Genomic DNA, 27,574 nt, shown 5'->3' with positions numbered 1-27,574 from the left:
AGGTGCAGGCTGCTAGGCCTCCTGCCCCAGACTCTGGTGGAAACAGTCCTCCCAAGCCAGAATGTGGGAGGAGAGTCACACAGCCCCTCCTCCGTCCTGCTGGCCCTTGTCCTTTGTGGGCACCCCCAAAACACCAGCCCCACTTCAGTGACCTGCTCCCCCAGAGGGTCAGCTCCTGGGCATTGCCATCAATGTGTTAGCTTCCCCTCTGGAGGCTGACACTCAGCATGCCGCCTGCAGACCACAGCCTCTGGTCCCTGTTGTCACCCACGCCTGGTGGTGCCCTTCTCATCTCTGCTCTATTGAGACTCGAGTCCTTGACCTCTCATTCTCTCTGCCCTTCCTGCCTTCGTGCCTTCCCTGGGCAGCACTCCAGACACTGTCTTCTTGGCATCCGAGGTTCCCTCGTACAGGGGACATGGCTTTCCCCATGGCAGACAGCCACATCCAGCCTGGAGTCCATGTGTCATCCACCCTCTCATCCCCTTTGGCCACTGAGTGCTGCCAGGAAAACACCATCGTGAACCGGCCTCCGGTCTCAGATGGGCCTCAGGGGCTTTCGATTCACATTGTCCAGTGCCGACAGCCAGCTCCTCATCCTGCCCACAGCAGCCTTGCAGCCGTCACCGCCACGTTTCCGGTGCTGTGGCTCCTCTCCTCCCTCGTGACCTCCTGCAGCGATTGCTCTCACCTTCTCCACGCCCCAGGGAAGGGAGTCCCTCCCGTCACCTTGCCCAGGTGCAGTCCTCTTCTGCTTCCTGGGGGTCTTGTCCGTTGCCTTTTTTTTTTCTGTCCTACCTTTCCCCCCTCCCCCCTTTCAGTTGGCCTGGAGCCACTGTAGGACAGTCATGGTCAGAAGCCTGTTGACTTCATCACCTGTAATCGCTGTTTCTTCCTTCCTCTCCATGGTCACTGTTTGTGGACACCCAAATCATTTCTTGCCTGAGTGGTAATGACAGTCTTCTAATTTGTCCTCTGCCCCAATCTCACAAGCTCCATACTAGCTGGAAAGATCCTTTCCTGTGGGAATCAGATGACACGTGCCTGCTGGAGAGAGCCTGGTCCCTGTCCCCAGGATACGGGATGCCGAGAGACCAGCTCCTATGGGCCTCTGCCTCTTGGGCTCCTGTCACCTAGTGCCACCAGCAGAGGGTCACAGCTCTGTGTGGTCATATGCCCTGTACTTAAGTGCCTGGGCGCAGCGCCTATGGTACCATGTTTCAAATGTTCTTAGATCATTAGCTCCTTGAGTGTATCAGTGGGGGGCTATTTACCTCTGCTTCTCGGTGCCCAGGGCAGGCAGCCTGCTCTCGGTTTTCCCGAAAAGCTCGAACAAATGCATTTCCTTAATGAGTAGCCAGTTACTGCTGGTTTTTCTGTTACTCGCCTCCCTGAGCTCTGAACAAGATCATCGTGGAGGGCTTCCAGGCTGCAAGCGGCTGCCTTTAAATCTGCTTATATTTCCACCCAGGGACGCTCAGTGGTCTTCAGTCTCTGTCTGCATATCTTTAGCTTCCATATCAGCAGTATCTTGAGAAGTGGTCTGTGTTGGGTGGGAGATCTTTATAAACAAGTACAATTTGATGTGAAATGTCCTTTGGGACAATATACGCTAAGAGAGAATGCAAATTTCAGCATCATGGTACTTCAGACTGGCTTCCTCCTTGCCTCTATGGGAGGCATTTCAACCCGTGCAGCAGGCGGTTACAAATCAAGGGTTCCGTCTCATTCTCGCCACCGAGCCCGTGTGCGCTCGGAAACAATTACAAAACGTTCGCTTCTGCCTTTTTTTATTTTTTTTTATTTTTAAAGCGGCCCCGCCTCTCCAGAGACACCCATAGGGAAATACAAGTGGTCCTCTCTTCCACACCCACAGCCTGTCTGGCGGACGGACCAGCTTGCAGTGTGCAACGGGGATACCTTTCAGAAGAGCAAGGACAGTGGCCCACCCCCTGGCGGGCTGCGGATGTCTGTTCCATTTTTAATGAAGAGCTCCTAATTGGCGAAACCTTGGCACTTTCTTCCAGCAGTTAATGATGTGAGTTGCAGGCCACAGGCACGAGGAAAAAACAACACAACCAATTGACTGGGGCACACCTCTGCTGGCACACACTGGGCAGTCATTAAAGGCGAAGGTGTGGGAGCCTGCTTAATGACACGGAAAGCTATTTGCAATAGTTATGTGAGAAGATCAGGCTACACAACAGCACTGAGCGGTCCTATTAAAAACCACACCAGATATGCATACGCACAGAAAGCAAGCCCAGAAATATACAGGCTGGTGTGTGTTTACCTTTGGCGGATGGGTGCTTTTTTATTGCCTTTTTGCCTGCCTGTATTTTCAAATTTTTCAAAAAGGAATCAGAGTTACAGTTTGAAAGAGGCACGACAGAGGTTATTAATAATAAAACGGTCCCCCACCGGCCACAGCAACAGCGTATGGATTCCGAGAATGTTAGCTTAGCTTTCCAGGGGCCCGGAATGCTCTCAAATTTTCCATTGATCTGCCCAGGCACAAGCAGCGATTTTGGAAAGGATGTACGGCAATGCCCATGAGGAGGCGAGCCCAGAGGAGAGGGCAGGGGTGCGGGGAGGTACTCGGTGATAAGCAGGGAGACAATAGCATCTCAGAACTCCTGGACCTGACCTTGTATGTGTCAGTGTCTGCAGTGGGAGATGCAGTGGCCCAGCGGGGAAACACCACCCTGGCCCACGCAGGACTGCGGGTGCCCCAGCTGCGCCCGAGCCCTGTCCTTCTAGGGGAGATTTGGTTAGATTTCCTGCTACCCTGATGGACAGGCAAGCCAGGGCGGCCTGGAGCCACTGTAGGACAGTCACAGTCAGAATCCAAGGGTAGATTCCCATCAGAGGATGTCAGAACAATTCCTCATCCTCATCTTTGACCATGACCGAGGTGACAGGCTATTTCAGGGATATGAGGTTGACAGTACTCAGAAGAAGTGGCTTGAGCCAAAGGCAGGAGTTAATAGGGATGAGCCCATCAAGGGCTGTTGAATTAATGTCATTTTAACTTATTTCTGACAGGGGAAGTAGGACTCTGAGCTCACACCCCACACACGGCTCCCATCCACCTTCCAGCATCTTCCTGAAGCACCAGCTTCCCTGTCACCCACCAGGTGCGGAAGGTTCATGTGAATGCCCTGACTTGGTTTTTTCTACTGTTCCCCTTGTCCCCGACCCTTCCCCACCGCCCTCCCCACTCCCTGCATCCCATGAAACAGCCTCTCCTTCATCCGTCCTCCCTTCATCCATCACTCTATTCACACAAAGCCCTCAAAAGTGGCATTCCTCAGACGCTGGTCCTGAGCTGGGAGCTCACTGCGTCCATGCTACTTGATCTTGTTATTTTTAAAATTTTTAATGTTATCTTTAGTTCTTGCAACAAATCTGCATTGTAGGTAGAATCTACAGGTGGGGAAATTGAGAAAGGGACTTACATGAAGTCAAATAGCTAGGACATGGCAAAGCAGAGGTCTCGATGGCTTTGTTTGCCACCTGCTGCCTCTTTCCACCGATATTACTGGTGAAGCATCTTCTCTGAGCCAGCCACTGTGCTAGGCATTTTCCATGTCATCTCTAAACATCTATTCATTCATGCATTCATTCATTCATTCATTCATTCATTCGAGAACATCATCTGTGCTCCATACAACAATAGCCTTTCAAGGCAGGGAGAAGTGTTTCTTCTCTGAGTCATCCACAAATTTCTGGACAGACTCGCTGACAGGACAGTGAAGACCCTGGACCTGGTGCTGTGGGGCAGGCAACAGTCACCACTTCTTGCCCAGTCCTGCTGGCAACCCTGCCCGACAGATCTCATTCTCCCCAGTTTTCTGGGAGGATTCAGTTTTTGAGGTTTGATCAGTGACCTTAAGGTTAGGGAGATGACGGTGGCCCTCCAGCCAGCAATCTTCTTGGGGTGAAACCCAGCGACCACCAGACAACAACATGGTCTAACAACCACCAAGAGATCTACGGAGAGAGCAGTTTCCAACCGTGACACAGAACTATTGAAAACAAGGCTACATCCTAGATTCAGAGAAGTCATTTCATTTGTGCGAGGGAAGCAGACAGCGCCCAAAGCGCTTGTGAGGTCTGTCAGGCGTCTGTCTCCCGAGCAGTAGCTCCACCAAGTTGCTGGAGTCCTTGGACCAGCGGACTGCCCTGCACTGTCCTCATGTGACTGCTGCCTGAACCCCTCCCACTCGTAGACCTCATACCCAGTGAGAGCGACGGGTGCCAGGAACCAGTCCTGTTCAATCATCTCGGCTGCTACTGCCCCCCTCGGAGTTGACCTGGAGGCAGGCGGGCTGGAGACACTGTCCCGTGCCAGGGCGGCTGGAGCCCAAGGCCGGGTTGTGAATGCGGGCAGAGCATCTGCCTGGTGCTGGGCAAGTGCCAGCCTGTGGGAGCAGGGGACGTTGGGGGAGAGACTTGGGAGGAAGACACAGCCTGTTTTCTAACGAAGCCGTGGCAAGAAGGCTCCCTCCTGTGCAGTCACCAGCTGGTGCCTCGTGAAGGCTGGAAGCCACCGCCCTGACTTTGATGGAGCAGCAGCTCTGCTTTATTTCCCTGGACCTTCTGCCGAGCCTCTCCTTTGGGGACCTGTCACCCACTCCTTTCTTTCTGTATTTTCTTCTCTTTCCCTTTAACCACTCCCCTTCCCCCGGAAGCTAAGCTCTGAGGTGACCAAGCATTAATGTGTACAACTGAAATGGCTGTTGTGAGCAAACTAATGTTTCCGTGAAGAGGGGAGGTTGACAGAGAAACTTGCTGGTGTTTCTATCCTGACCGTTGCCCTGGGGCAGTGGCTGCCATTTAAATTTTTTTCTTTTTTCTTTTTTTTCTGAAGTGTCACATGGTTGTGGATGGTGATATTTTGGGCAAATTGTTCCCAGATTGTAAATGGAACCCTGCATTTTGGTGAACTGAGAAATGCTTTAGGGAATATGTTGAGAAGTCAGCTCCTCTGTTTGCCCTACTTGCCCATGAAGTAGCATGCGACTTTCTGGAAGCTTCTAGAAACAGAAATGGGTGACCTTTCCTCCTCTGGTACCAATATAGTGGATCAAGAGGAAAACTGGAAACATCAGGGCCAGTGGAGAGAAGAATCTCAGGAAAAGTGATAGGGGTGGGGGTGTAGTGGGGGGAGATTTGAATTGGACCAGAGAAATATGTGTTTGTATTTACATATTTTTTTAAGGGAGGTATAATTTGCATGCAGATATATGCATAGGTCTTAAGAGTATAGTTGTGTGAATTTCTACAAAGGAATGCACCTCTGTAACCTACATCCCAACCAAGAGGTACTGTATTTCCATCTCTCCAAGAAGTTCCTTGTGTTTGTTACCAGTCAGTCACCACCGCAGGTTCTGATTTCTCTCACAGTGGTTTATTTTAGTTTTGTCTTTTCTAGAACTTTCTACTCTTTTTATCAGGCCTCTTTCACTTAACATTATGTCTGACATTCATTCATATGGTTGCATACATGAGTAACCCAGTATTTTTTATTTCTGAGTATACTTAATTATATGAATATGCCACAATTTAAATACATTTTTATTGATTTCAGAAAGGAAGGAAGAGGGAGAGAAAGATAGAAACATCCATGATGAGAGAGAAACATAGATCGGCTGCCTCCTGCAAGTTCCCCACTGGGGATCAAGCCCACAACCCAGGCATGTGCCCTTGACTGGAATCGAACCTGGTACCTTTCAGTTTGCAGGCTGACACTCTATCCACTGAGCCAAACTGGCTAGGGCGTGGATATACCACAATTTTAACATTCATTCTCCTATTGATATTGGTGGACATTTGGGTATTTCCATTTTTTTTTTTTTTTTTGGCTATTATGAATAAAGCTACTGTAGCATTTTTGAATAAGTCTATGGACATATGTTTCCCTTGGTAAATCTCTAGAAGTGAAATTGCTGGTAGGTGTATATTTAACTTTAAAAGAATCTGCCAAAGTGATGATATTGTATAGTTCCAGCAACAAGGTGGGAGGGCTCTATCACTGTCATTCTTTCTGACTTTGGTCATGCTAACCGGTGTGAAATAGTGAATATTTCTTTGTGGTTTTAATTTGCATTTCTCTCATGAATAATGATGTTGAGCACCTTCTTATCTGCTTATTGGCCATTTGTCTGTTTCCTGACTTTTGTCTGGTCAGGCTTTTGCCTAGAGGGTGAAGGTTTGATTTGGCCTGTAATATTTCTTTTAATACCTGACCTGAGTAGTAGGAGTTCAAATGGGACTTGGCAAGTGACCAGAAAGCTGAGCAATCTGCTTGAGACGCTAAGAGGGGCTGGAGAAGGGGCAAAGACAGTGATAGGCAGTGTTTGGAAGGCTGTGATTAGGGCTGGGCAGAGCTACTTCCTGACTATACACAGCTTTCGGAAAAACTTAGGTTCACAAAGGAGAGGCCATCTTTCAGAACTGATCTCTCCAACGACACTGGGCTTTGAGCCTGGCTCTGACTACTTTCATGGTGTGCCACCTTGAAAATAGGGGCCCTACATGAACCTCAGTTTTCTAATCTGTAGACTTGGCTAACCACGCCTTATTGGCCTGCTGGGAGGAGTGCAGCAAGTAAGACCCTTGCAGGTGCTCAGGAATGTGTGAAGTACAAATATCATAGCATGAACAGCCGAAACCGGTTTGGCTCAGTGGATAGAGTGTCGGTCTGTGGACTGAAAGGTCCCGGGTTTGGTTCCGGTCAGGGGCATGTAGTACCTTGATTGCGGGCACATCCCCAGTGGGGGGTGTGCAGGAGGCAGCTGATGGATGATTCTCTCTCATCAATGTTTCTAACTCTCTATCCCTCTCTCTTCCTCTCTGTAAAAAAAAAAAAAAAAAAAATCAATAAAATATATTTTTTAAAAAACCACAAAAACCAAACAAACACACAAATATCACAACATCTAATGGACAGCCCCTCTCTACACCTCGTTTTTTAGTATTCCATACGATGCCTCAAGCTCCCACTGTACCAGGCCATGTTTTCTCTCCTCTACTTGAATAATAATTCAACCATTCCCCTGTGGAAGAATGAACTGCTTTTTCTTTCTTTTTATTTTATTTCTTTACGTATTTATCTGTGTGAACTGCTTTTTGAGTTATTTATTAAGTCCCATGAGCCTGGCACCTCAGTCAGGTACACTTCCTGCTATCAGGGAGATGCTGGGGACTCTGAGTAGTTCCTTCCCCCGGACCTGCTCCTTCCTTGACTTTCTTGTGAAGGAAAAGCTATACTTCCTTTCTCTCTGCCCAGAGCTCAGCCTGCCAGGTCTGAACTAGAAAAGAATTGCCCCATGATTTTCTTCAATGACTCCTCTTCTCCCCCAGGATAGCTGTTTTCACAGGCCCAATAGCGGCTTATGTATTATTTTTCATTCAGTTGAATTGACACAGCTGGGGAAAAAAAAAAAAAAAGTATGCTTCATACTCATCTGTTCATGTAGGAAGCAAGCTCTCCTCACTTTGGCTTAAATCAAGACAACGTTAGGCGAGAACAAGAATGGGCGCTCTGCTAATTCTTTCCTCATTTTAATCATCTCCGAATGTGAACTAGGGTCAAGGAGAGGAGCCGGGTAATAAATAGGGCGAGGCCGGCATGCCGGCTACTAAGGTGAGGAGTAACTTTACTGGAACTTTTTTCTTTCTGGAAAAAAATCTCTTCAAAAGGTTCCTAGATTAAAGCTCCAATCTCCCTTTTTGTACGTTGAATTCTGAATTCAGAAGCTTGCTGGTTGGAAGGGAGCACAGACAATTTTTTTTTTTAAGTCCCAGGAACTCAGAGACTCAAAGGTTTGAAAGTCCTGCACCTATGGTGAATTGCCGGCTGAAAGGGGCCGGAGCAGAGCCGGGCCCCGAGGTGTGGAGACCATTGTCATCAAGAGTAAGAGAATGAAATGGCTCTGTATGTAGGTCAATGACCCCCTCTCTACTGAAAGGTAAAAGAAAAAATTAAGGATGACCTACAATCTACCTTGTATAAAAAGATTCTAGAGAAAGTAGCTCTCTCTTTCCTGTCAAGGTGATAATGTTTATACTATGTGCAGCCAGACCTCCCCGGACTCAGACTTTGGGGGGACTCTGAAAGCTAAAAAGCGCTGGTCAAAACCTCAAGCCCTTTCTGACATCTATTAACGTTTTGTTCTTCAAAGTATTGGAGGTATCGTTGGAGGCGTGGCCCATGGAATCTGGCAGCATTTCCATTCTAATCAGTGAGATGGAAGGATTCCGCGGTGCCTAGTTCTGCCTGATCTTCTGGTGTGTTCGCCACTTACCTTAAACTTTTCCCCAATAACCAGGATTTAAATGAGCCAAGGCTGTCAAATTAAATGGATAGATTCACAGAGAGAGACCACAGACACAGAAGAGAAAATGAGCAGAAAAAGAAGAAAGAGGGGGAGGAGGAGGAAGACAAAAGAGATTTCACAGAGCCCCATTTTAATGCAAAGACACTTCAAAGGTCCTTATTAAACAATGTCCCAGACCTGTGTGATTTTTGAAAATCCAGCAGAAGCTAGAAAATTAGCCTCTGTTGCATAGTATATGAGCTGAGGAGCTGTCATGGTCTGCGTAAGCCTCTGCCCTTACGATGCCTAAATGAATTGACCTGCTTTAGGGACATTGTCAGGATTCACGCTACAAATGCTGAGTCTATGTTGCATTCTCATTTCTTAATAAAAAGCCATATTTCCCCAATACGATTTAAGTGGGAGTTGGAGTTCCAGGCATGAAGCCAACTTGATTTAAAAAAAAATTTTAAAAATATTTTATTGATTCTTTACAGAGAGAAAGGGAGAGGGATAGAAAGTTAGAAACATCTATGAGAGAGAAACACTGATCAGCTGCCTCTTGCACACCCCCCCACTGGGGATGTGCCCACAACCAAGGTACATGCATTTGACGGGAATCGAACCTAGGACCTTTCAGTCCGCAGGCAGACACTCTATCCACTGAGCAAAACTGGTTTCGGCCCAACTTGATTTTTAAAACTCTTTTTATTTTTAAACTATTTTAGATTTACAGAAGCGTTCCAAAGCTAATACGAACAGTTCCCAAATACCCTTCACCCAGCTTCCCCTAAAGTTAACCTCTTAGAATATGGTACATTTGTCAAAATTAAGAACTAAACATTGGTTCAGTGCCATGAACTGAACTGACATCAAGATTTCTTACCGAGCCAATAGCCAACACCATGTGGTACTGGTGTCACAACAGACAAATACGTCGTCGTCGTCGGTAAAATAGAAGAGACGAGGGAGGAATGCGCTGCCATGGAGCCCTGGTGAGCTGGCCTGTATCCACATGGGCCACACATACAAAGGCTTGAACCACTGCTGATCTGTGTCCCGGCAGAACACCCATGATCCTCCTGGGCAGGAGGCTGGCAAGGAGCTGCTCAGGGGCCGAGGACCACTGGCTTCCCTGTGCCTCCTGGGAGGCGTTCGGGAGACAGTTTCTCATCGCCTCCTGGGTTCTCATGAGGTTTGAGACTTCCTGCCTCGCCCCCCTCAGAATACAGCTGCAGACTATAAAACCGCTCAGCTGAAGTCTAGATTTGGCTGCTTAGCAACGGGGTCACTACGACTCAGATTATCACCAACTGGTCCCCTTTGTTTAGGTGTGGTCCTTTGTGGTGTGTGGGATGAGGACCGTGAGGAACTGACACCTTTGGCTATTCTTCTTTTCACCATTTATGTAAGAGATAAATGTCTGGATCAAACCTCGGGACTTTATCTGTTGAATTGGTCAGACCTTGCCCTATCTTGTGTGTACTTGACAAGAGACCAGAAATAAACTCACACATACATAGTCAGTTGATTTTCAACAAAGGTGCAAAGTCAATTTAGTGGAGAAAGGAAAGGCTTTTTGACAAATGGTGCTGGCACAATTGGATATCCACATGCAAAACAAAAAACCCCAAAAACCTTCAATCCATCAATCTATACCTCACACCGTATTCAGAAATTAACTCAAATTGGCTGATAGACTTAAATGTAAAACACAAAATTATAAATTTACTGAGGAAAACATAGAAGGAAATCTTTGTGGCCATGCAAAGGTTTTTCTAGATAAGATAGCCCTACACAAATCCTAAAAGAAAAAAAAAATTGATAAGATGGATCTCACCAACATTAAAAACTTCTGTTCTTTAAAAGACACTTTTAAGAGAAGAAAATGGAATCCAGAGATGGACAGGTCATATTTATAAATTGCATGCCTGACTTGCATCCAGGGAATGTAAAGAAATCTCAACATTTAAGAATAAAACAAACAACTCACTTTTTAAGATGGGTACAAGAGCCCTGGCCAGTGATCTAAGTGGTTAGAACACCAGCCAGAGCATGGAAGGGTTATGGGTTTGGCTCCTGGTCAAAGGCACATGCCTGGGTTGCAGGTTTGATCCCAACCCCAGTGGGGGCACCTGCAGGAGGCAATCAATTGATGTGTCTCTCTCACATCAGTGCCTCTCTCTGTCTCTCTCTGTCTCTTTCTTCCCCCACCCTCCACTTTCCTCCCTTTCACCCTCTCTAAAAATCAATGGGAAAAACGTATCCTTGGGTAAGAGTAAAAATATATAAATGAATGAATGAATGAATGAATATGAATAAATAAATAAATAAAATGGGCATAAGACTTGAAAAGGCACGTGGTCGCCAAAGAAGACATATATGTGGCCAAGAAGCACATGCAAAGACGCCCAGCATCCGTCGTCATTAGGGAAATGCCACACACAACCACACACCTAGGGCGTGTCTGCAGTTAAAGAGCGACCCTACCAAGTTCCGTGAGGGCGTGCAGCAACAAGGCCTCGGACACTGCCGGTGGGCCCGCACGATGGCACGGCCACTTTGGAAACTCGCTTGGCAGGCTTATGAAAGGTTATCTCTCAATCACATCACATGACCCCGCCATTCTAAGCCTAGGTACTTCCCCGGGAAAAAAATGAAAGCAAATACCCATACAAAGCCTGGCACACAGATGGTCATGGCCAGCTTTATTTGTAACAGCCTGAAGCTGGAAACAATTCCGTGCCTTTCAGCACTCAATGGAGAAACACGCCATGGAAGACCACTCAGCAGCGACGAGGAGTGAGTTATGGACACACACAACAATATGATGAATCTCAGAGTAACTATGATGAGTGAATGAAGCCAGACCAAAAAAGGGTACAATCCACTTATATAGGATTCCAGCAAATTCAGACTGACCTCTGGTGACAAAAAGCAGATCAGCGGGATAATGGGGGAGGGGGGCTGGGACATAACAACGGGGCAAGGGAACCTTTTGACCGTGACGGGTGTGGTCATTCTTGATCATAGGGATGGTTTCTCGAACACACAGATGTCTGTCTAAATTTATCGAATTGTACACTTTAAACACGGGCAGCTTATGGTATGCAGTTACCCCTCCATTAAGCAGTTCCTAAAAAATACATGGGAAGAACACTGCTTCCTCCAGTCCCTCTCAGGGCCCCTGGTGGCCTGCTGTCTTGCTGAGTCTCCGTTCTGAACTCAGGTGACATTAGCAGGTGGGGCCTTGTGACCCAGAGCCCAGTAGGAGTGCCCGCCTGCACTTCATCCGGTGATTTTATTTAATCCTCACCACAGAGGCAGAAGGCCAAGAAATGACAACCCCCAGGGCAGGGGCTGGAACATTTTGACTAAAAGAAATGTCAAGATGACGCACTGCAAGCCGAGAAACCGAACATAAATCCCGCGCAATGACAGGGTGGCTCGCAGCTTCTCTCTCCCGGGCCTCCTGGACCCCGTGGGCACAGACTCTGCAAGGACAAACTGAGGGGCTGCACGCAGTGGCGGCTGCAGAACCTCCCGAACCCCAACCCCTGGGCGGGTAGGTGGGCTGGGGTCCGCTGCTCCCCGAAAAACGCCAGGCCCCAGCTCTGCTTCCTAGAGGAACCGAGAAGCCCCGCCCGCCCGAGGAGCTAGCCATTGATGTCACACTGTGACAATTATTCTGCATAAAATTATCATTAAAAACTCTAATTTTTCAGCTCCCAACCCCGCCAGTGGCCTTTTAGCATTCTCCAGCGCCGCGTCGGAGGGCCGTGATCACCCCGCTCATTAACCCGGCGTGGCGCCCCCCCCTCGCGCTCGCAATCAGGGCTAATGACACCCGCGTGCGCGGGGGCGGGGCCGAGCGGGGTCCAGGGGCCAGGAGTGGGGGCGGGGGCGGGGCGGGTCGGGGAGTCTGGGAGTCCGGGTCCGGGGTGGGGTCTGGGGAGGAGCGGGCGGTGTGGCCGCTATGGGTTCTGATGGTCAGTGAGGGGCCGTGCAAGGTTCGGGGCTTGGGTGGGGACAGGGCGCGGGAGGTGTCAGGGGTCCCTGTCCACGCCCAGAGGCTCCAAGGTCCCGGGAGTGGGGCGGGGCGGGGCCCTGGGTTCCGGGGGCGGGACGTGGGTGGAGGGGCGTGGCTGGAGACGGGAGCAGGAGCCCCGGCGGCCTAGTGGGTGGCGGGTGGTGGGTGCTGGGTGCTGGGTGGCCCCGTCACTCACCCCAGCGAGGCGGCCGTGCGGCAGAGGTGCAGGGGAGCCAGGCCCTCGGCGCTGAGCAGGTCGGGGTGGGCGCGGTGCTGCAGCAGCAGCCGGGCGCAGGCCGTGTGGCCCCCCAGGCAGGCCTCGTGCAGGGGCCCGCGGCCTCCGGGGGTGGCGTTGGGGTCGGCGCCGCGACCCAGCAGGTGGCCCACGCAGGCCGCATGGCCTCGGGCTGCGGCGATGCACAGGGGCGTGGTGAGCTCACGCGTGTACTCCAGAGTCCAGAGACCTGGAGGAGGGGCGGGGAGAGGTAAGGTGAGTGGGGAACACCGGTGGAGGCTCTGTCCATTAGGCTGAAATAGGGTGAAACCATCTCTTGAGAGGGCGTGTGGGGGGTATACAAAGTCGTAGGGGGCTGGGACAGAGAAAGCCATGAGATCCAGGCAGACACACAGATGAGGGAGAGGTGGAGTGGCTAGGGAGACTGAGGGGAAAGGACAAACCCAGAGAAGGGCAGAGAGATACCTATAAGGTGGGCAGAGTTATGACATTACTGGCATCTGTCACAGAGACATCTCCAAGACATTCTTACAATACCAAGGGAAAACAGAAGTGTAGGAACAGGGGTGGAGGAGAGTACACACACACACACACACACACACACACACACAAATAGAGCAGAGAAACAATGGGGGTGACTGGAAGAGTTATAGATGACCAAACAGGGTGGTCAGTGGGACAATTTAAAAAAAATACATATTTTTTTTTATTGATTTCAGAAATGAAGGGAGAGGGAGAGATAGAAACATCAATGATTAGAGAAAATCCTCTATCGGCTGCCTCCTGCACGCCCCCTACTGGGGATTGAGCGGGCAACCTGGGCATGTGCCCTGACCTGGTTCATAGGTTGACACTCAACCACCGACCCATGTGGGCCAGTCATTGTGGGACAATGTAAGTGAGGAATTCACATTTTCCAGGCTCTGATTGAGGGTAGCTTAAAGGAGGCAAGTGAGCTGCGGATTTTTCTGGAATCCAGCTCTCTCTCACCCAGCCCCTTACGTACCCTGTATCATTAAGAGGAGAAGGCGGCAGACAAAACAAAACTGACCCACAGCACCCACGTTGCTCAAGAAAAGGACTCGGAAAGTTTAGCCCCCTTGGAAGTGGCGAGTTTCAGAAGCGCACTTTGATGTGGTCGGCCACATTCGGCACAATTCTGGTTTGTTTCTCTGCGCTTTTTAGGGTTTTGTGTGTGCGCGTGTGTGCGTGTGTATAGATTGCTTTCTCTTGCAGGATGAATGGAGCGGCGCCATACATTTTACTTCTCTGAAAACTTTGGGCTTTCAAAAGGCCCGTGGAAGGTTGTTAGCAGCCAGGAGTGCTCGTGGAAATGGAGGAAGCAGTCCCTGGCGAATACACTTCAAGGGACAGGATTTCACATGGCAGGAATGCCTTCTGGTAACGATGGAAGAATCGATACCGTGTCTGTAATGAGCTGCGGAGGAGACCCTTTCACAGGCCACCTCCTTCCTGGGACCCATGCTGCGCAGTTTTGAAAGGCCACTCATAATTACCTTCCTGCAGAGTCCCGGCCGCCCCGCGGCCCCACGCCCAGCCTGGAGGTTGTTGCATGCTCCATGGGATGGTGTGGGGGCCTGTGTCCTGTGGCGGATGACGGTGGCCTGAGGCCCAGGGGACGTGGCCAGCACGGGTTTGGACTGCTTTCCCAGCGAAGACTGTGTCTGATTTGGAGCCTGGAGGATGGGTATAGTCCTTGATGACAATGAGCTACATTCCTGCAGGGCCAGCCCCCGGTTCTGGACTCGACTCATTTCTCTGCAGCAGGAAACCTACTTACTGAGGGGCCAGGAAGTGGGTGCTCCATTCTCCAGGGCCTGCGGAGTTCTCAGCCTTCCTCCCCCTCCCCCAGCAGCTCCATTCACCTGCCCTGATGCCCAGGTCTTCCCGTGAACCTATGGGAAGGGGCCGTGGTGGGCATTTAGCTTAGCTCTAGATGAGGGCCAGCTTCCTTATCCAGATCCTAGGAAATGGTGCTGAGCATCTGGTCTTTAAGAGAACAGGGTTCTGGGGTGGTTCTTGGGATCAGAAAACCTGAATCAGCTTCCTATGACTCCCACCTGGGTCCCTGTTCTGCAGCAGGAGGAACCCGGATGCAGGCTTCTCCCCACGGGCATGTCCTTCTAAACGTCCGCGCCTCCATGCAGGGCTCTCCTTGGACTCAAGCTGGGATGCTGTACCAAGGGGCCAGCCACTGGGACCCTGCTTGGTGCACCCCCATCCCCCTGGCCCTGGCCACCAGGAAGTCCTCACACGAGAGAAGGTAGAAGTGTGGGGCTGCTGGTCCAGCTGCCGGGAAGACAGGCAGCTGGGCCGGAAGCAAGACTGCAGCGGCCCTGAGCACTGCCCACCGCACTCTAGCCTGCACCAAGGCTGCGGCAGTACCAGCTCTCCTGGCTGCCCTTTCCCCACTGACGGCTCACGTCCCTTCACTGTACACGCTCCCTAGTTTCCTGCCAGGCAGGTGCGCCATAGGAAGACACAGATCTTAGGGCTGGGAGACTAAGGAGGGAAAAGAAAGGAGGGCAGATTCAGGCCACGGGTAGCATTAATGTCTCGTTGAAACTCCAACATTTGAGCATGCAAGTGTTCAGGGTGGGGAGGCATAGGACAAAAAAATAAACATTTATCAAGCATTCAAGCAGCTGGCATTCTTGATTGAATTGCCACCCAGCCCTTGGGGGACTATGTGCACCCGAATGGACCAGGTGAAGGAGAGGAGGCCCGGGCTGCTCCTGGACTCCCTCAGCTGGGAGGTGGTGCGGGCTGGCAGGAAAGCATCTGCCTCCCACAGCCCCTGCTCTGACAGTACCTCCCCACCCCACCCCTGTGAGGTCTAAACTGAAGTTTATCTCCTTGTCTCCGTCAGCAGCAGTGAAGACAGCATCAGTGTCGATGGGAACAGCAGGGAACTTTACCAGGGTCCACTGTGTGCCTAACTCCCTGCTGTGTGCAGTGGGACATGCAGTGGCAAAGAGCATGCAGACCATGTTTGCAAGGCATGCACAGCCTCACTGCGTGTAAGAGGCAGGTGGGTACAGAAAACAATGAGCAGAAACACTGGGGGCCACTTCCCTAGTCACTGTGCCCTGCACTTACTGTCCCTTCACTTACACATCCTGCCCTTGCTCTGTTCACTTCAGCAGCAATGCTAATTTTTCGGAATTTCCTTTCTTTAAGCAGCACCATTTTCCCATGGTCTTTTCCTCAGACTGTAATCAGATCCGTTTCTGAAGGACTCATCCATACACAGCTATACCTGGTCCAACGGGAGCTGTACTTCACTTCGCACCGGAGAAGCCTTTTGTCCCTGGTGCCCTTTGTCACGGGCTATGTTTAGAAGGGCTGGGACACTGGGGTGAGTCCAGGGATAGGAGCCACTCCACCTTCATGCTATGTTAAATTTAGCTTTCCAAGCACGGTATTTGTCAACAGCACCCTAAATGCCCAAGCTCGAGTTCAGTGGGCAGGGAGTAGTAGTCCCAAGACACGCGGTTCTTTGTGAAAGCTTTTAGAACCGCTCACGGGAGACAGAGTTGGTCTCACAAGAAGGATGTGTGGATTACTTTGGGAGCAAGGCAGAGGTGTCTGTTCTTTTTTTTAAAAAAATTAAGAACAAGCATAGCTATACATATGACTATACATTAAAACACAAAACATAAAAAAACTAAAAACCACACAACAAAAACACCCTCCACAAATATCTGAAAGCCAACCCATCTATCCATCCATTTGTTCAGAAAACCAATCCATTCATTCACCCGTTTGTTCAATAAGCATTTATGGACTATTATGTGCTAAGTGTTGTTGTTAGGATTCTGAGATAAAAAACACACACAAAACAAAACAAAAAAACTATATTCCTGCCCTCAAGGATCACACAGGATAAAAGAGTGACCAGAGGATCCCAAACACAGGAGTTCTTCAGCCTTCCCTTCCACCAGCTGAGCGAGGTCCTTTAGTCATGGGTGGATAACACTGTCCCCTGACCCAGAGCTTTTGGCTGCTCTCCTTGCCTGCTGCAAACCAGTCCTGCCCATCCATACTTTGCTGGTGTCAAGCCATTTTAATCTAATTTTTCTCATCCTCATCCTTCTACGCTTAGTCAGAGTCAGTGCCTAGCCTTCAAGATACAACTTAAGTGTTATCTTCTCTGCTTACTTCAGTCCAAATAAACTCAACTTCTTCCAAGAACAAATTTGTGTATGAGGTTGCTGAGCAAGTGTTGAAATCTTTGATAAAATAGAAGAAGGGGCAGAAGACCAGAGCTCTACATTTCAAATAGGAAGAGAACTCGAATTCTCTAAGTTTAAATTGGCATCAGTCCTGGGCAAGATCCCTAAACGGAGTAGGAAAAAAATGGGTTGGGGCATTTAGAAATGGGAGTGGGGCACTTGGAGCCCTGGGGGCCACTAGGAATAATTCAGGGTGGACTCAGAGAGTTTTCTTTTGTGATGAGCTCACTTCATAGATATGCAGGGGGAGGTAGGCAAAGCCATGCACAGTTCAATCTGCAATGGAAATTGTCACGAAAACCTTTCAGAAAAGATGGAAAAAATATGGGTCTTTCTTCAGGAAACACTTGCTAAAAAACTCACCCTGGAGAAACAATACCCATGGCACCCTTGGAATGCTGGTTCACACCTTGACTATAAAATGCAATCACCCAGATCCCAACCTGAGTGATTCCGGTGTGCCGGGTTGGTGTGATGGCTTAGTGTGATGGGTTGGTGTGACGGTTTGGTGTGACTGGTTGGTGTGATGGGTTAGTGTGACAGGTTAGTGTGATGGGTTAGTGTGATGAGTTGGTGACGGGTTGGTGTGAAGGTTGGTGTGACGGGCAGGAGGGAGTAGCCTGAGCAGCAGGACTGGTAGAAACTCCCCAGATGCTTCTGGCATGCAACACGGCTGAGGACCATGGCACACAGGGAGGGGCAGAGTCTGATTTCAGCCCGAGCCTGCACAGCAAGCTTATCGAAGACCTGAGTGAATACATGGGAGGGCGGGTCTCCCACTGGGGGGTGACGTGGAGCACGACACGGTCAGGACCCCTAAAGTGCTCAACAGGCCAGAGCAATGGGCTGTTTACATCAAAGCCCCAAACCAACGCTAAATCCCCAGGCCCTTGGGATCCTGCTGTCCTTGTGAATCAAGTGGCTGAAGCTGCCACTCGCTGCAGGGGGCTCCCCTGCTTCTGGCACTTGAGGATTCCTTTCCTTGTTTCTAAGCTCAGAGGTGAGTTGTGCTGTGGACATGTTGATGTTCATACCCAAATTTAAGTGGCATCAGTGCAGCAAATTATTTGATTCTATTTTAAAACGTTTAAAGCATACCGGCACAGTTGCTGGTGTCGTTTTAAGTTTCCTCAGTCGGCAGGACCCCCGGCTTTGCAAGGCCTAGAGCCCTGCCTGGAACCCCGAGAGCCGGGATTGCTTCCTCATGTGTCCCTGGACCCACATCTGCTTGCCCCCACGCCGGGCACACCATTAGCTCGTTTAATTTTTCTTGGTTGGTTTATATGCTTTCAAGCTGGCCCACTGACGCATCACTGAGTGAGTCTGGCAACTCTACTGAAGACGTGAAGGTCTACCATGGTGTGCACAGCATATCATCTCCTCCGCCTCTGCTTTCTCCTTGGTGCAACCATGGAAACCTCCCCTCTGGCCCTTTCAGGGTGGCTTGTGCATCCTCAGGCCCTGCCGGTGTCGCTACTCCTCCCCGGAGCTGGTCACGGAAATGCTTCTGAACAAACACAGCGCCCTTCTTGAAAGAGAGGGATTCCGGTGAATATGATTTTCTCTAAATCAGAATGTTGAATACTTTCAGTTCTTTAGATAAACTCTCAAATGGTGCCAATTGGATGGAGGATGAAAGAACCTCGTTTGTTTAGCTGGGCCACGTCGGAGTACAAAAGACATGTAACTGCTGGGCCTTTTGTTGCAGAGGGTGGAGTGAGCGGAGAAGACAAAAATCCCAGCTGGAGAGAACAGCCAGCTTTCATCTGGCAGCCCAGGGAACGAACTAAACCTCTAACAGCCAGCCGGGTAGTCCAGGCAGCTGGAATATAATACCATAAAGAATATTTTTGGGACTTAAATAATAAGCATAATATTTTGTCTGTAAGAGACGTAAACACTGGTTCCCCATACGGAGGTTTGTGCTGTAGGTAGCTAAGGAGAAGGAGTTTTTGCATCTGGATTTAATGGGATGAAGAGAGCAAAATCCACCTTGAGATGATATGAGATTTGCAAATGGTCGTGTTCCAGGGGTAATGATTGTCCTCACGCAACATCCAGGTCTTTGCATCCTGCCAGTGAATGGGCGGGTGGTTTTCTTTTCCTCAGAGGTGTTTGGGATGAGCTCTGCCCGGCCCTGTGGAATAATCCAGCTGAGCCCGGAAGACGGGGCAGGCTCAGGCTTTTTCTTCACGAAGAAAACTTTCCCCGGGTTCACCCCGTGAGACCCAGGCTGCAGGCCGCTCCCGTTTCCTTGTGTTCTTGGGGACAGGCGATTGTGCGGGCTCTTTCCTAGGCCATCGGGCAAATGCGCCAGGTGTCCAATGGATGGACAAGCGAGGGCAGGAGGCGACCCCTGTGTATCTTCTCCAATAGGCCAATGTACGTTGTTGTGCTGGCCATCTGTGTGCTTCCTACACGAACTGTTTCTATAGAAGGTCACGTGCTAAATCCCATCGGACCCACGGATTCTCACAGCTCTAGCACCCGGCACAGGGGCCCTAGCTCTTATAGAGCATGTATTTGTACACCTTCCATTCTCACTCTCCCGATTTAATTTCTAATGGCCACCCCTCCTTCATTCCTGCTCCCTCCAGCTTTAAATTTTTTTTAATATTATTATTTATTTCAGAGAGAAAGAGAGAGGAAGAGAGAGAGAGAGAGAAACATCAATAATGAGAGAGAATCATTGATCAGCTGCCTCCTGCATGCCACACCCTGGGGATTGAGCCCCAACCCAGGCATATGCCTTAACTGGGAATCTAACCATGACCTGCAGGTTCATAGGTTGATGCTCAATCACTGAACCATGCCGGCTGAGCTCCCTCCAGCTTTTTAATAATAATAATAATAATAATAATAATAATAATAATAATAAAAGTAAGTTGGACAGGTAGGACTGAGTTTTCCCCATACACAGAGATATTAAAAATGTTCAGGTACCTCCACCTCTTTCTGAATCACAACATTAGCACAGCACAGCTCATTGAACTCAGCATTAAAACATTTACTTCCTCAGATCAAGCGCCTCTATTAATAATGACCTAAATTGTCTGCACTGATTTCGTATTATTAAGAAATCTCATTTCCATCGTGTGCCAGAAGACAACACAGGGGGGGAAAACACCCCTCGAACGTATTTTCCTGCAAAACAACAAAGCCCCGTCTCATTGTGGATGCCACCCTCTCCGAAGGTCAAGTGCTGCCTTTTGAGGGAAGCCCAGAGGGTGCATTGGAAGCTCAGAAACAAAGGTGCCCTGTGCCTGCAGGTCCCTGCAGCCAGGGTGAGACAGAACGGCTGAGCCTCGGCACATGCCACAGTACACAGCCCTGGGAGGACACTTCCTGGAGTGGGGGTGGGGGGACAGACTGGAAAGCACATCATTGACGCTTTCCCTGACAACGGGCACGGAGTTTCTTTGCAACTGCCATGGGGATTTAATTACACGATGAAATTGCAGCTCCTACCTCTTGAGACAAATTGCATGTTCAGACTGATTGTTTTTTATGAGTCTCACGCAGGGAGCAAAATCTCTCTTCAAGTTGCGTTGGCCTGATGGCTCTGACCTACCACTCTTTACGCCCCTTCTAGAAACGAGACATTTCCTAATCCTGCTGCGAAGGAGGGTGGGCTCCTGGCGGGGCCTCCCAGCTGTGTGGAGGCTCTGCATGGAGCTGCGTGAGGCCAGTGTCATCTGGTGGATTCCGAGACCATTCTACTTATCTTTCTGTTGGCAAAATAGGAAAACCTGGGACTTGCATTACAAAGTAGAAAATACACATGATAATAAGTATAAATGACGATTAAACGTATGCACAGCTTGTAATTTTACTAATTTAAAATGCAAGTTAAAATAACAAGAGATCTTTCCCTAAGAAATGGCAAAAGATTTTTTTTAAAAAACAAGTTTTAGCCCTAATCAGTTTGGCTCAGTGGATAGAGCTTTGGCCTGAGGATTCAAGGTCTCAGGTTCGATTCCGTCAAGGGCATGTACCTTGGTTGCAGGTACATCCCCAGTGGGGAGTGTGCAGGAGTCAGCTGATTGATGTTTCTCTCTCACTGATGTTTCTAACTCTCTATCCCTCTCCCTCTCTGTAAAAAATCAATAAAAAATATTTTTTAAAAAGCAAGTTTTGGAAGAGTTTGGTGATATGGAGGTTCATGTAGTTTGCTAGCAGAAGGGTAAATTTCTCTACAGAGGGGGAATATCCTCTCTTGAGTTTACATATACAGGGCATTGTTCATGCATAGAAACCTGAGTAGATAGAGCAGAAATCCTCACCTTTAAGGAGGGGAGACACACAGGGCAATCATTAGCCAGCACGAGGGATGAATCACTGCTCCGGAGAGGGATGGGTGTGATGATGAGGAAGCAGGTAAGATGTGAGAGTGACAGGAAGATCACAGTCAGCAGAGCAGCCAGGTACCCAGGCACGTGTTTGACCCCTTCTCTCCTGTCGCCTCTGACTCCAGTGTGCTGAACTTCTGGAATCTGTACGTTTATATCTTTCATCCAGTTTGGGAAATGTTTGGTAATTATTTCTCTAAGATTTTTTTTCTGCTCCATTTTCTTTCTCAAACTCCGGTTGAGTAAGCCAGACCTGCTCTCTTGCCCGCAGTCCCATTCACTTTATTTTTAACATCTTAGTTTCTGTTCTTCAGATTGTGTATTTACTGTTGATCTGTTTTCAGATTCTCTGACTCTTTCTTCTGTCATCTTCAATCTGCTGCTAAGCCCATTGTTGAAGAGAACAAAGCCAGCCCTAGGTTCAAGAGAGGTGGTACCACTGCATTGCCGTAGAGACAATTAGTGAGGACAGCTAACCGTGTCTCCTGACACCAGTCTCTCCACCTCTATCCTTCCCAAGTATGTGAAAGTTTCCCCCCCCCCTCCAAATTAGACGATTTCATTTTATTGCTGAATGGCTCCTCTTTGACACTCCAACAAGAGTAGCCACCTATGTCTAGAATTTGTAGCCTCACACAATACAGTCCCTATTACTGGCCTGGCTTTTCCTCTTTCTCCTCTGATTTGCACCCCATTCCCAGGGATGCCCCCTTCCTTGTGCAAGGTGCATGCCCCACATCTGTTCACTCTGCTGCCTTTAGCGGGAGCCTCTTTCGATCGCAGGCTGTTAAAATCACACTCATCTTTGAAGGGTTAACCTAGGAGATTTTTGGTGTCCTCCATTTCCTGTCTGGTCTATTAATATTTATTATAGACCTACTGTGTGCTAGGGTATGATGAATAGGACACACCCAGTCCCTGTTCAGTATTCAGTGGCTGGACTGGGTATTAGAAGAGGTTAGGTGATGGGATTGGGAGGTAGAACCAGGCTGTAGGAAGTGTGTTTGCCATTCCCAGTTCACCCAGAGTGTTTATCCCAAGCAGAGCATGTGGCTGCAGGAGCCACCGCCACCCTGGAAGCGAGACAGCCTCTCCACTGCACCCTCATTCCTTTTTGTCCTTTCAAACCTCGCCACCGAGCTTGGCAGTGTAGCTAACAGAAGTATGTCATCAGCACATACATTATTTCTTTATTAGCTTGTTTCTCAGTTTTGATTCTGAAAATACCCTGATTTGGTCTAATTGCAGTGCCACTGTGTTCCATAGTCAGCGAGGGTTCAGATTTGAGAGAGCAGAGACTTAACCGTGCAGGATTTTTCTTCCTGCTCATCTGCTTTGAAGCTGGACCATTAGCTCTAAGGCAGGCATCTCATCTCAAGACAGCGATTCAGCCTGCTTCTGGGGAAAAAAAAGAGCCCAGGGTGTTTGGTAGAAAGAAAAGCAGTGTCTTCATTCTAGGTGGCGGGAGATATTTTTCTATACGTAAAGCAAGGGCTGCTGCTGGAATCATTTTATTCCTAAATAATTTAACTATATTCAAAGATAATCTGATGTTATTGTAGGAGAGTGTATTTCTAATAAATTCCACTTGATCTGGGTGAATCAATTCAGGCAGCGCATAATTGAGTCTGTTAGCAAGGACTTTAGCAAGAATTTTGCAATCAGTGTTAATTAAGAAGATGGGACAATAATTTGTGCATAATTCCAGATCTTTTCCTGGCTTGTGAATCAAAGTAATAAGAGCAATGCTCTGGCTGGTGGCGGGATACTGTCATTAGGTGCTGATTTATAAGTACTTAGAAAGGTTTAATTTCATTTTGCTTGGAGCAGGGTCTCCCTGCCCCCACGTTCCTTGCTCAGGGTGTGCAGGCGAGATGGCTGAGAGCTTTCTATCTTCCCCTGTTGTCGGTGGCCTCCTGCTCCCCATTTCTGCTTTTATTCTGCATCTGAGCACCCCACTCACACTCTTGTTTTTCTTGACACTCATTTAAAGTCAGGGACTCATGTTATTGATATGTTGTGTGCGTGTGCCAGCACGCGCGCACACACATGTGCATGTATGTATGTGCCCCCACACGTGTGTATGTGTATGTGCGTGTGTTTATGTATAATGTAAAACCAAAGGGTTGTACACAGCTTCACGGTGGACATTTCTTCATGGATCCTCCTGCATCATGTCTCCAGGGGGTGGGCTTCAAGAGCCCTGGACTACAACTCAGGAACACACCTGGGTAACATGCTGCCCCTGACTGGCTGTTGACCAGTCAGGGAACAGATGTGAGCCTCAATGTCCCATTTGTAAAACCCAGCCATAGGATGCACTACAGGCATCACTGGACTCTACCTCCTGTCGGCTGTGGGACCACAGGGTGTAATGCAACCTCTCTGAGCCTCACCTAGCCCCTTGGGAAACGCACGTTGACTACAAGTCCTCCCTGCACAGTGACTCCTTACTCTGCCTCCACTTAGGGCTCCTTCCAGTTCGCACATGCTCTGCTTTGGGGACGTATTCTGCCTAACAACAAGTACAGGGCTGGCCCTGGGCCACACTGTTGCTTCTCTGGAGCAGTGGTTGGCAAACTCATTAGTCAACAGAATGGCAAACTGTGGCTCGCGAGCCGCAGTTTGCCAACCACAGATCTGGAGCATTGGAGCTCATAAAGCAATCTCCCCCAGCCTTCTAGGCAGTTCCTTCCCTGCCCAACTGGCCTCCCCTTGAAGGCGGGGCCAGTCCACACAGCCTGTTAGGATGCACCACACCTGTGAGAGCAGCGGACGTTTGTCCACTCCTCCACATACTCAAGTTATTGGACCTGGAACCCTAGCTAGTCTGATTTGTAAAGACCCTGAGAGATGGCCCACTTTTTCTTTTTCTTTGTTGTTAATCTTCATTCAAGGATATTTTTTTTTCCCCATTGAGTTTTTGTTGTTATTGTTAATCCTCACCTGAGGATACTTTTTTCCCATTGATTTTTTGAGAGAGTGGAAGGGAGGGGGAGAGACAGAGAGAAACATCCATGTGAGAGAGACACATTGATTGGTTGCCTCCTGCATGTGCCCTGACCGGGCCTGGGCATTGAGCCTGCAACCGAAGTATATGCCCTTGACTAGAATCAGACCTATGACCCTTCAGTGTGCAGGCCAATGCCCTAACCACTGAACCAAACCCACTAGGCCTCCAATGATTTTTAGAATGAGTGGGAGAAAGGAAGGGGGGCAATAGAGAGAAAAATATGGATGGGATAGAGACATCAATTGGTTGCCTCCTGTACACACCCAACCCCGGGCTGGGATGGAACCTGCAACCCAAGTATGTGCCCTTGACTGGGAATTGTACCCTCAACCCTTTGATGGGCAGACAAATGCTCTAACCTCTGGGCTACTGGCCAGGGCTGGCCCATTTGTTTCAATGAGAAAATTAGGTTCAGAGAGATGGACTGGCAGGTTCAAGACCATGCAGGCAGTGGTAGTAGAATCAAGGCAAGAACCAGGTCACTTTACTGCTATTCTCTTGCCATTCCCATTACAATTCATGTCTCAGAGCCACTCACTGCGCATGCTCTTGTCATTGGTGCCAAGGAGTCCGCTAAGGCAGGAGCTGTGCTCATGTACCTGACATCTAACTGTTGGTCTGCCCTGGGAGGAGATTCTCCCCACGAATAGGCCAGGAGCAATGGCCGTGGCTCTAATGTCAGGGCTGCTTAGCGTCAAGCCTCTGGGGCAAAGGTTGAATGAGAAATGGAATTCCAAAAATGACCTGGTCTTGGCATACAAACATGTGCCTGTCATGTGTTCACACATGTTCATGCCCCACCCACCCACACTGCTGGGTGAGATCTCTGAATAAAAATCCAATTAGCATTTTTTTAACTTGTCTCCAGATGCTCACTACCATTGCCCAAACACAACAGAATGCCCCTGGCTTTCCATTTCCAGCAAGAATTCAAGTAGCATCTTGACTTGTATATACCGTGTTAGCAGCAAAATCATGGAATGCTGACATCTTTCATAATAGCAATTAGTAATCAGTTGTTCCTTAAATAGTTTGATTACACCGGTTACCAAATTGTACCGTTGATGCATTTGGGGGCACAAAGGGTCTCACCACCCCTCCCCCGGCTGCCCCTGCTCCCTCCGCTCATTCTCAGTGGTTGCTGCACTGATAGGTACAGAAGAGAGGCAAGGACAAATAACGCAACTGTCCCTGATAAAAGGTATTAAATAGTGGAGGCTTGGCATCAGCAGAAAGGAGACCTAGATAGTTCTTTGCAGAAAGACCAAGCCCAGAAGCGCCTGTGGAAAGGTGGTCTGTGCCCACTCAGCCAAATGATCAAAAGGAACTGGCCTGTCCATGCCAGGCGGGACACTCAGAGTCTGAGCTCCCTCTTAGGACAAAGACTCTGTGCAGGGGGCTGGATACCAACAGGGTCCGACAAGGATCTTTGCCCTTCAGAGGCTGAACTTGGGTGTGAAATATTCAGTGGGTTTAAAAAATTAGCCAGCAAGGCCGTGAGCTCCTGTCACTAAGAGACGGAGAGCATTAAGCTCCGGTGAGGGAGGAGGTGAGTCTGCTGGCTGGGGCAGCAGGTGTGGCCTTCCAGGGAGGTGGCCCTGTGTGCGGGTCTGGACAGACAGGGTAGGTTCTGGCCTAGGTGAGCAGAGGGCACAGCGGACTAGCTAGGAAACAGCACAATACAACTAGAAGTAACTCCCAGGTCAGGGAAAAGATTTTCAGCAAGCAGGACAAAGCGATTTTATGTATCTATATGTTCCATGAAGAAGTCTGTCAAAAATGACAAAAAGGATACAAAGAAATGGGAGCTATTGCCCAAGGACCTGAACAGACAAGCCACGTGGACAAGACTGTCCTGAGCAGCAGAGAAAGGGTGGCGAGCAGGCACGGAGAACGACCAGGATGCACGCATTAAACTGAGGTTAAATACCAGCGTGCATCAGCGGCAATGCCCAGGGCGTGGTGAGACATAGGCACGTATGGTCAGAGCGAATAGAAATCCTTTCAGAACACAATTTGGGAGCTTTTATATCCTTGTGGCAGTAATACGGCTCTCAGGAATTTACTAGCATTCTAATATATAATATCACCCAAATAAGACAAAGGCCCCAGGAATGCTAATAAAGATGCTAATTACAGCATTATTGATAGTAGCAACAATGTACAGAGAGGTTCCCCTCTTGTAGGCATTTGGTTTAAGTATTTTGTGATGAATCACCTCAATAGGTGATTGAATTAAGACCACTATGAAGCACCATGGAAAATACTTTAGGTCTAGTAACTCTACGGAGCAGAACACAAAATTATACCTCCGACCTGGTTCCAAGCCGGGGCCATTGACTTGCAAATGGACCAGCAATGAAGACAGGCACTGTTTTAGGATGGTGGTGCGTTGGGTTCACCTTTCTCTTTTTAAACGTGTTGCACTGGGCTCTTAACGGTTGCCTATGTTACACGTGGATATCCACAGTCTACGCAGCACATGTGCGTGTAGGGATGTAAGAATCCCACAGCCAAGAACTATCATTTGCTTTTTCAACCATCCTCCCTCCCAGCTCCAGAAATGGCCCGCCTGCGTCACACGCACACATGAGGGTTACAGTTTCAAGCACAGGAGATTGGTTACCTAGGAGCACCCCGGGGGGCAGCTGGACCGCCGGGTCTTTCATCCAGTCGTCGTTGGCCAGTTCTATCACGGCGTCCACGTGCCTGACCTGGGTGCAGATCACGGCGCTCACCGTCTCCTCATCCCTGGCGTCCAGCGCGGACTTCAGCCTCCTCACTAGGTCTGAGCTGAGCGGGTGGTCGGGGAGGCAGTTGGAGCTGGACATTGCAAGGTCGCCTGCGTGTTGACCAGGCTTCTTTGCTCCTCAGCCGAGCCCAGAGTTAGCAGCTGTGGTGTGGGGACGCTATAAATAGAAGAAGTAGGCTTTCGTTACAGCCTTCCCTCCCCCTCCTTCACCGGGAGGCAGAATTCATCTCCCCGAGGCCCCAGGAGAGATTATTCTGGAGATGGGCAGTGGACGTGTGGGTGAGGGGGTGGGGAAGAAGAGGGGACATATTTGAGACGAAAGTTCCCACCGGTGCTGTTGAACCCTTACTTCTTTGATCAAGAGAGAGAGACTCTACCTGACACTCTGAAGACTGAGCTAGGAGCCTCCTTCTGTGGAAGGGACACTTCGGGATGTCCCCCTGACGGCTCCCTCACTTCATCTGAAAGGAGAGCCGGCCTGACTATAAACTGGACACGTTTTGAACTGGGGAGAACGGAGGGGAATCTTTGGCTTCCAAATTCAGAGACTGACTGGCTAGTGTCAAGAAGACAAAAGCACCACATAAGTGAACAAGAAAGAGTAACCTATATGTT

The 27,574-nt window shown here is 49.2% G+C and overlaps 1 protein-coding gene across 1 annotated transcript in view; it reads right to left on the bottom strand.

Moving 5' to 3' along the window:
- The window catches only part of ASB18 (ankyrin repeat and SOCS box containing 18), a gene marked incomplete at its 5' end in the record, with an annotated part of 38,256 nt that extends 11,218 nt beyond the window's left edge, over window positions 1–27,038 (bottom strand). The window contains 2 exons of the mRNA XM_084892151.1: window positions 12,551–12,818; window positions 26,834–27,038. Of these exons, the coding sequence (XP_084748277.1) occupies window positions 12,551–12,818; window positions 26,834–27,038 (473 nt within the window). The remainder of the gene's footprint in view (window positions 1–12,550; window positions 12,819–26,833) is intronic.
- Window positions 27,039–27,574: the final 536 nt, after the last annotated feature.

Source organism: Pipistrellus hanaki, assembly GCF_964339955.1.
Source record: "Pipistrellus hanaki genome assembly, chromosome: 8".
In the NCBI taxonomy this organism is placed as follows: Eukaryota; Metazoa; Chordata; class Mammalia; order Chiroptera; family Vespertilionidae; genus Pipistrellus; species Pipistrellus hanaki.
The sequence above is the reverse complement of the archived record's forward strand: the minus strand, read 5'-3'. Positions and strand labels throughout refer to the sequence as shown.